The sequence below is a fragment of the Aythya ferina genome (genome assembly GCF_964211825.1).
Source record: "Aythya ferina genome assembly, chromosome: 14".
Classification (NCBI taxonomy): Eukaryota; Metazoa; Chordata; class Aves; order Anseriformes; family Anatidae; genus Aythya; species Aythya ferina.
In genome coordinates this window covers 5,448,818-5,458,133 of record NC_140312.1, presented here as the reverse complement: position 1 = coordinate 5,458,133, position 9,316 = coordinate 5,448,818, and the positions used below count along the sequence as shown (strand labels likewise).

Here is a 9,316-nt window from a genome sequence, read left to right as displayed (position 1 = left end):
GAAAGCACAGAGGTCTCAGAGGTGGTGGCCAGGAGCACACAGGTCCTGGGCACTCTGCTTCTGCCACTGCCCTGCCTGCCCAGGCCCCGCAGCACCGTGACAAAGGCTGTGCACGCCACACCAGGGAACTGGAAGCAGGGGGATGCTTCTTGTGTGAGAGCAACAAGAAATCTTCAAATTACTGCGTGCTGTTTCCCTTTCCTTTTCCCCAGTGGAGCTGCGGGGTGCAGCTGTGATCAGGAGCTCGAGGAACTGCCCTCTTATCAGAGCCCTCTTATCAGAGCAGTGAGACACCATCCGTCCATCCCACACTCGGGTGCAGGAAGGTGGATCGCCATCAGCAACACCACTATCGCTGCCGTTCAGCGTCCCAGTGGTTAAAAGCAAGGGTGTGCAGGCAAGTTTGGTGTTTAGTGCTGCTTCTGGTTGTTCTATTCTTTTAGTCAATCGCATCGTGCCGCCATTTCACACCCTAAAAATAAACCCAGCTGTTTTTAAAGCTATTCTTTTGTCCCCGTGTGTGATCGGTCACTGCTGGGGGACAGACTCTGGCCTTTTGTGAAAGCTCCCTGTGTCTGACACAATTGTCAGCTGCTTCTAAGGCCTCCGGGAAGAGCACGATCTCCTCGCTTACAACCAGCGCCCCACAGCTGGAGAGGACAACGTGGCTCGGAGGTGGGACCGGCCAGCACTGGGAGGAAAAGCGATGCCCGGGTTGGTCTGTGGCACCTCCCAGGATTGCCCCTGCCCAGCTTTGCAAGGTCACCTCGGCCTCCTCGCCAGGCTCAGCTGAACAAAGGCAAGGAGAAGTCACAGCTGGTAACCAGAACCTCAGCCCCTCCCGGCTGCCTCTTGCCCTTGTGATGTTTGACTGCTGCTGGCTCCCTGATCCCGTGCCAGCGGCATTCATGGACAGCGGCTGTGTCCAGAGCCTCCCTTGGGAGTGGGGAAGGGACAGCAGCCGCATTCCTTAGCCCCAGCAGTTTGGGCAGACCAGGCTGGTGTCCCCCTGGGGGACATCACTCAGCGCATCTCGGCAGGGCATGAGCCCTGCTGCCATCTGCAGCGCTTTTCTTCCTGCGAAACATCCATCCATCCCACCCACATCACGCCTCTGCTGCCCCCAGGAACTCCTCCTTCCCCCTGTGGGACAGGATTTGGTGTGAAAAGCCCCCGTAAGGGCACAGTGACCACTGCCCTCCTGGTGGCTGCATCCCAGCATCACCTCCCCAGTCTGGGCAAACTCCCCTGGCTCTTTCCCCGTGCCTGGCAAGCCCGGGGCCTCTCCTCTGCAGGAGACCCATCAGAAACACCAGCTCCTTCCTAAAGAACACCCCTGTAGAGCTGCCCTCGCTCAGCCCCTCACCGCTCCCCTGGCTCCATCTCGAAACCAGGCACTCCCTTCCTGGCCCAAATGGGACAGGGCAGTGAGGGAGCTCTGTTTTTTCACCCCTGTAATCCAGGAAAGGCGAGCCGCCCTCCACCGCCGCTTTGTGCCCTTTGATGCATTTTTATGTGGCTTTAGCCTTGTCATTTTTTTTCCCCGCATCATTATAGGATAACAGTAAGTGTGTGTTAACATCAGAGCTGCCAAAGGTACTTGAAAGGCTTGTTTGTCCCTCCGCAAGGCAGAATCATCCCTCTTCCTGCCATATGCACTTATCATGCCAGAAATTCATTCTTGCTCACTCTGGCCAGAAGCACAGTTGCCTTTGTGGTGTTGTTCTTTTTTATTTATGTGCTATTTCTGACATTCTGCTGAAAAGGGAGTAGGAAAATTGGCAAAATACTCGGAAAGGAGTTGCTTGCTCCACGTGACAATAGTATGAGACAAGGCAGGACAGGAGAGGGGTTGAACTTGCGTGTTTTAATAGTTTTAACAGATGTTGGCCGTAGAAGAGGAGTTATTACATATTTGCATGTATTGATGCTTTTGATGATGACTAAGCAAGGGTAGCTTCTTGGCACTGCTTTTATACTAACATGCCCTCTAGACAGATTTAATACGCGCATAGATAAAGGTCATCAGCCTCCTTTAGAAGAAAGCTATAAAAAATGCCTCCAAATTATCCCTGACTGAACGAGAATCATACACTTATTTACACAGTTTCCCAAAGGCTTTAAAGGGAGGCTTCCCACCGTCGCTGCTGAAGCATTTTATCTCTGCTGAGATGAAAACCACTGCCAGTAGGGCCAAAGGTTGAAGCAGCCCAGAGAAGATTTGGCCCTTAAAACTTCTACGTTAACCAATTACCTGATAACGTTTGTGTGACCTCTTTGATATGGCACAGACCCAGAAATCTTGGGAATTACAGCTGAAATCAGTCCAGCTCAATGGGCTATCCTGCTTCTCCAATATCTACCCAGTTCGTACGCCGAGTGACACTTCGCAGGATGTCAGCCTGAACGTCGCTGGCAAAACCAACCGTCTGCCGCCTCGCTCTGTGAAAAGAGGAGCCTCTGTACAGCTCCGCATTTTAGGAAGCTGCTTCTTGCCACTTCTTGCAAAGTTTTCAAGGTTATTGTGAAATGCCAGGGCCTGGATGCATGTCAAAACGCCCAGGAGGTCGGAGCCAGCCTGCACCTTCCCGGGAGCCCCGGTGGGAAGCGCAGAGCAGAAATCTGCAGCTGTCCCTGTTTCTTAGGAATGGCAGAGCTTGTTAACAAGTGATGAAATAATGAGTTGCTGTCTTCTTGCCACGTTTTTCTTCATGCCTGCCCTTCCTTTTGCAGCTGCAAAATCCAAGAACTCAAAGGAAGTCTCGACACATGTTGATCTGAGACAATGGAAGCTCCCCGCAGCCGCGGGAGCACAGGAAGGCGTTTTTGCCCCCTCCGCTGTCCCAGCCCAAGGGAGGGGTTAGCTGAGCAGCCCGAGGTGCTCGGGGCTCTTCTCTGATTCTTTAGAATCAACAAAAAATCTTCTATTTCTGTGTGGCTTTGAATTCTTTTGAACTAAAAAAATCCACCTTTTTTAATTACCCCCCCCCCCCATTATTTTTTTTTATTTTTTATTTTTTTCTCTCTGGCTTTTAATTCTTTTGAACCCAAAATTCTCTTTTTCTGCGTGGCTGCTGCAAAGACACTCACTGCTCCCGCGTGCAGTTCCGCTGTCCCAGGTTTGGATGTGCTCGGTGGCTGCAGAAGCATTAGAAACGAAAGGAAGCACGAGTGCCAGCGGGGTTCGAAAGCACTGCTATATTTTTACGATGCATTTGGAAGGACGAGGAGCCTCAGTGCTTCGCAGCTGAAGGGTAAGTTGCTCGGAAGGAAAATGTTGTTGTTGGTTTTTTTTTTTCCACCAACAGAGCTCTTGGCCTCTTGCAGGCTCATGAAACACATTTCCAGGGGATTCTGCTGCGTGTAACTTCTCCAAACTCTGGGCTGCCTTTTTCTTGCCCCCCTGCTGCCAGGGAGCAATAGGTACTGCACACTGTGCTGCTGCTGCGAGCTCCCCCAGGCCTTTTGTGCTGCTTGTTTTTCCTCCCAAGATTACTTTTAATCCAGATCAGCATTGCAATACAGCTCGCCGTGCAGCCCTATGGTGGTAATTAGGAGGCAGAAAGAATTAAGGGCTACACGAAGGGGTGGCAAGAGCAACACCATCTTGCGTGGGCTCAGAGAAATGCCTCCAGCGATGACTCAGGGGGAGGTGCGACGACTTTGGACCATGCTCACATACACACAGCCTGGGGAGCAGTGGGGAGCAGCACACAGCCAGGGGAGACCGGGAAGAGAAGGGCAGCGTTTCTCCAGCTCCCACCCCAAAAATCCATACCCGGCCCGGACCTGGGACTGCAGGACTTGTCTTTGATTAGGAGGAAATTCAGCATCACCAGCCTCGGAGGGTGAGGTCTTGCATTATGCTCATTCCAGTGGCATCACAGGCAGCTGGTGACAGCGGTGACGTCCCGTCCCATCCCATCCCATCCCCTTCCCCTTTCGACCCGCGCAGCCCAGGGATGTGGTGGCATTGCCAGCAGCCCGCAGTCACCTCGTAGGGTGGCATTTAGTGCAGGAGAAAGGTGCTCGTGCTGGCTCCTGGCGAGCCTGGAGTGAGGATGGAAAATACAGGGAGTTCTGGTGGTGACAGAGAGGGGTGAGATAAATACAATGGCCTGCGGGAGGTGAAGGCTGCTTGAAAAGTCATGTTTCTGTGCGAGGGAGGAGGGGAGAGACTTCTCTGCTTGTTTCATTCATGTTTTTACTGACCTTTGATATATTTAGTTTATATTAGATGATACTAGAAATATTTTGTTTCTAATGATGATCTGGGGAGCGGGAGTGCTCTGTATGGTTCTTCACAACTTCTTCTGGCCGAGGCTTCCTCACACACGTCTGACTCAAGTCACACTGTGCTGTCGTCTGACCGAGGTGTCTGCACAGGGCTTTTTGTTCATTTGTTGTGCTTCGTGTTTTCTTTTGCTAGCAGGCTGTAATCAGCAAGGCACTGAAGGTAAAACCAACTGCACTGAGCACAGAGAGACCTTTGCCCTTTCTGAGCTGACATGGAAAAATTATTTATTTTTCTGACAGCCAAGCTAGAGGAAACAAAACACCATGGCCCTCGTATTTCTAATCAGTTGCTGGAGTGGAAAAGCATCGGTCCTGATATGAAAGAAGTAATCTTGCAGCCGATGCTTGAAAAATGGTGGTGTCTGCTGTTGGTATTTGGAGAAATAAGTTGGGGCACGTTGTAGCCTCTTTGAGTCTTTAGCTGTCAGAGAGAGGCGAAAAGCCAGCCCCGCTTTGCTGTTTCTTAGAAGGTCCATCGAGGGCACCGGACTACAACGTAGTTCTCTTGCATAAGTCTGATCTTGTTTTCCGTAACAATGAAGTTTAATGATCGTTTTGTCCTAACCCTCAGTTCCCTGAGCCAAAGGGAAATTCTTTAAGTGACGGAGAGGAAGGAGACAAAGCCAGGGCTGGGCAGCATGGCTGTGCCAGCGCAGTGCTGATGGACAGGAACCGGCCGAGCGGGCTGCTCCAGGCACACACATGTGAAAACACCGGGCTCTTGCTCTACCCTGATGGATTGTGCAGGTTTTTACCCTCCCAGACCTCTCTGATGTGGATCATGAGAGCTATTTTGGCTGAGGACTGAGCAGGAGGCTTAAATACCCCACTCCCAACCTTCCCAACGTGAGGGCAGGCTCTGAAACCCGTGTCTAACCATAGTGCAGGTCTCACCCGCAGATCCAGCAAAACACTGCAGGGCAGACCTGTGCCTTCTGTGCTTGCTCTTGTCCTGTCCTGCAGCTGCAGCAGGTTCTTGGTGCGGGGGCTTTATCTGGCTCCACACCTGTGCCACGACTTGTACCTGGCACATGCCTGGGAGCTGCTGCCTGGGGTTCCCAACGTGTCAGCTCAGGTGGGGGCTTCGTGTGCTGCATCAGCAGGAGGGATGCGCCTTGGCTTGCGTTAGGAGAGCTTTGAAACCAGATATACCAGGGGAAGAACCAGCCGGGCTGCTGGGATCTGTCCCATCCCCCCCCCCCCACCACCATCACCCTTCCCCTCTCTTATCTCTCCCATAAGCTTTCTGCTGGATTTCTCACTTCCTCATCTCAGATTCCTGGAAGAGGGAGGGTGGGAACGGAAATTCTCCGTTAGAACTTTCTCCACCACTTTACACTTCTACTGTGCATATGATAACGGGCCACCCGCGAGCTCCTGGTTTTAAGCACTGCCTACAGATCTCTCCTGTTTGATTAGAGCCAGCCTATGCTGCCAGCTGCCACCACCAACCACCACATCAGCAAGGACTGAACCCGGTCAGAGGAGCTCCTGCTCAGGAAATCAGGTTTTCCAGCGTGGAAGAATCAATATGTTGGATCAGATCCATCTGCTGGCTGCCGTGACAGTTCTGGGAGTCCTGGAGCAAGGTAGGGAGCATCGTATACCCGTGCCCAAATACCTGCTGGGCCAATCTACTGTGCCTCCACCAATTTCCTTGCACTTCCATGCTGTGCTTCTGCTGTCACACTGCCACTCAGCTGCTTTTCAGAGTTTGGTGCAGAACATAGCATAAAAAGCACAGCAGCTCTGAGAGGGGGAAGAGCAGGACACAGAGGGGCACACAGAATCTCCTTCAACCATTGTTTCACATTGCGTGACCATTTATTTCAGCATCTGGCTGGCTTATCTGTGGTGTCAGTTCCCTCCCTGCTCGGCTATTTAGAAGGGGAAAGAAATAAAGGTCTAGGAAAAAAAAAAAAAAAGGCAGCAACAATGTGTTCTGAACTGCACAACTATTTGTACAGATAATAGATGATATGTTAATCGTGCCAGAGAGAAACCAGATTGCCACTGGTTGTACATGACTGCACACTCCTTGCTTCACTGTTGCCCTGTCTCATTCCCTTTTTCTTGTCTGAAAGGTGTCTGGGATTTTCAGCTGGCTTTGCTCTCCAGGGCTGCAAGGTCAGGGGGAGGCTGCAGGACTTTTTCCTCTATCTCTGACAGCCTCCTTGCCACCGAATGCACTCAGATGACTGACCCGTGCTACTCTTCTCTCCTTTACTGCAGCCTACTTCTTCCTCCAGGTGATCTATGCCAGGCGGAGGTTTGGCATTTCTCCTCCAAATATCTCAGGCCCACCTGAATTCGAGAGGATCTTTCGAGCACAGTAAGAAACCCCTCTTATAAGGTGCTTTGCAGACCTCGTGCCTGCAGCACTGCCCTTCCCCTGCTTTGCCCTTCCGTTCTCAGGATGCCCTGCAGCACTGCGGCTGGCACCCACCTCCCCCGGGTCCAGTTAAGGGGTATAAGAGTCAGTGTCGGGACTTTGTTGGCTCGTAAGTCCTAAACACAACAACCACTGCTGATAGAAACCACAGAGGAATTTGTGCTGTAGAGCAAAGGCAAAGTTTCTGGTGCCTGAGCCTTAGGCTGTTTGTCACCAAATAGAGTCAAAGCCTGAGGCAGCTTCACCACTGCTCTGAACCCATCTCGCTGGGACATACAAGCTCCCAGAGAGCTCTCAGGGGGGCTGCGAGGGGAATTGCCCAAATACAGACAGTTCGAACAGCCAAGTGCTCCCTCCTGCTCCCGTCCTGCTATGGCCTTGTCTGCACACAATGCACATTGTCCTGGACACACACACAGCCAGCTGGGACAGACCTTGGTTGTGGCTTCTGGGCTTTCATGGCAGGATTTAAGCTGTGGTGGTGAGACAACTGTTCCCAGAGCCTTTTTGTGCATGGTCAGACCTGGGCATCTTCTAGTTCCCTGCAAAGACTGACTGGCCTGGAGACCCAGATCCTCCCACTGCTTAATTCTTGTGAATAAAGGTAGGACAGGAACTGCAGGGAAAGGCACAAGCCTGGTGGCTTTTATGGAGACATCATCTCTAAGAAGCATAAGCCTACAGCATCTAGAAACTGCTAGGGAAACCAAAAAATGAAGATCTTCCTCCTTTCCCGTGTTTATGACTGTCCTCTTTCCTCTAGGGTGAACTCCTCCGAGTATTTTCCCATCTTTGTGGCACTTCTGTGGCAGGCTGGACTCTTCTTCCATCAAGGTGAGAATAGCCTCTTACCTGCCTGGATGCTGGGTCAGCAGCGCTGGCTCAGCCCTCAGGTCCTGCTCGCTTTCTGAACAATTAATTAGGCAGTAATTCTGTCTCTGCTGGGAGTATGGAGCCAGAGGACACACGGCCTCTATCCCTCCCCTTTGGGCAATCTGCTGGGCCCGAAGTAGCTCTAAAAAGCCTTTGGAGGTGGTCACTGTGATCTCTCTCACCTGCAGGTCTGGCTGCAGCCCTGGGTCTGCTCTATCTCTACTCCCGCTACTGCTACTTTATGGGATACAGGGCATCGTCCTCAGAAAGGTAAACACCTCCTGACAGCCTCCAGCAAGCAGGGACCCCCGGGGAACACAGCGTGCTTCGGGAAAGAGGGGGAGCTCAGCACTCCCCGGGGCTGCTTCAGGGTCAGCCCTGCCACAGCCCTGGGCGCAGTGTGGGCACGGGAACGGGGCTGGCACCAGACACGGGTGTGGGGTGAGGCTGGAGCTGCCTGAACCCCTGTGGGTGAATGTGCTTGCTCCCTCCAGGCAGGAGCAGGGGTAGGGGGCATCCAGGGCTGCCTTTCTGCCAGGGGTGATCCCACGCGAGGGCAGTGATGCTCGGTCTTTGTTCCTCCCAGGCTCGCCCCCATCTACTTCAGCACTGGAGTTCTCTGGATCCTTGTGGCGGCATCGGCCCTGGGCCTCCTGCATTTCTTCCTCTCTCACTACACGGGGCTGAACGTCCTCCGGCTGCTGGCAGTGTGACGCCCCATCCCTCATCCGTGTCCTCGCCTCCATGTCCTGCTGCTTCTCAGATGTGATAGCAGACGGCTTGCACCGAGTACAGCCCTTGGTGGCAAATCCACCCTCACCTGAGCTTTAAACACCTCCCTCCCTGCTGCCCCGTACTGGCAGGAACCACGGAGCTATTCCAGAGGTATTTTTCCCCATGTGCTCTTTGGGCCAATTGCAAATATCTGGCAACTCTGTCATGACCAATGCCGAAAAAACAACGCCCTGAAAAAAGGAGAACTTTAGGAAAACAGGACACAGAAAAGTGAGCTCATCTCAGCCCCAGCTTCCCAGCCAGGGAGGGCAGATGCCGAGGCGTTCCCATTCTCCCTGTGGGTACGTCCAGCCCAGGCACCGCTGTGGGGTCAGTGCCAGCTTTCTGGGGCCCACACCTAGGAAAGGCATTTGTCTGGAGCCACCTGTGGGCTGGGGCAGGGCAAGGGGCGAGGGATAAAGTGGAGCAGCCGTAAACGTGCCAATGGTCTGCTCCAAGCAGCTTGCAAGGCAGCAGAGCCAGGGGGAGAGGGAGTGGACTCACCACTGCTGCACATGTAACTTTGAAAATCGCTGAGCCACAACGTGCGCGGGAGCTACTGCCAATAAAAAGGCGCTGAGCTTGCTGTGCTGTGCTCCTTGTGGGTCCGTGTGTGGCACAGGACAAAAGCTGAATGTTTTGGGCTCGTTGCTATTGCCTCAGTTTCCCTGCAGGAGGGGTGCCAGTAGTGAGAAGACAGTTTTCGGTGGTGCAGAGCCCCTGGACTTGGGTCTGAGGCACCCAGAAGTGAATACTCAGCCCTGCTGGGTGCTTTGGCCGGTGCTGGGGTCTCCCTCTGGGCTCTGTGATGGGGAGGGCTGGGTTTTCACAGGAGCTCAGTGATGGAAGCACTGAGCCTTTTGCCTCAGCTTAGAAAACACCAGAAGTGCTCGGAGCCCTTGTCACAGGGGGAATTCTCATCGGGGAACAAAAACAACTGCGATAGCGTGCTGCCAGCTTAACCAGGTTTTAAAGGCTGCC

The 9,316-nt window shown here is 53.0% G+C and overlaps 1 protein-coding gene across 5 annotated transcripts; it reads left to right on the top strand.

Moving 5' to 3' along the window:
• The first annotated feature begins 2,453 nt into the window (after positions 1 to 2,453).
• Positions 2,454 to 8,921, top strand: LOC311444442 (leukotriene C4 synthase-like). 5 transcript variants are annotated; one of them, XM_084535605.1, is made up of 7 exons: positions 3,328 to 3,848; positions 4,868 to 5,043; positions 5,716 to 5,885; positions 6,529 to 6,628; positions 7,452 to 7,522; positions 7,750 to 7,831; positions 8,148 to 8,921. In XM_084535605.1, exons 2-7 carry the CDS (start codon positions 4,958 to 4,960, stop codon positions 8,272 to 8,274), a joined length of 636 nt encoding a protein of 211 aa, XP_084391731.1. In that variant the 5' UTR covers positions 3,328 to 3,848; positions 4,868 to 4,957; the 3' UTR covers positions 8,275 to 8,921. The 5 variants fall into 5 exon arrangements, with proteins under 5 accessions (XP_084391733.1, XP_084391735.1, XP_084391731.1 ...); XM_084535607.1 differs by lacking the exons at positions 3,328 to 3,848; positions 4,868 to 5,043 and adding an exon at positions 2,454 to 3,254; XM_084535609.1 differs by lacking the exons at positions 3,328 to 3,848; positions 4,868 to 5,043 and adding an exon at positions 2,454 to 3,254 and having other exon boundaries at positions 5,697 to 5,885.
• The last annotated feature ends 395 nt before the right edge of the window (positions 8,922 to 9,316 follow it).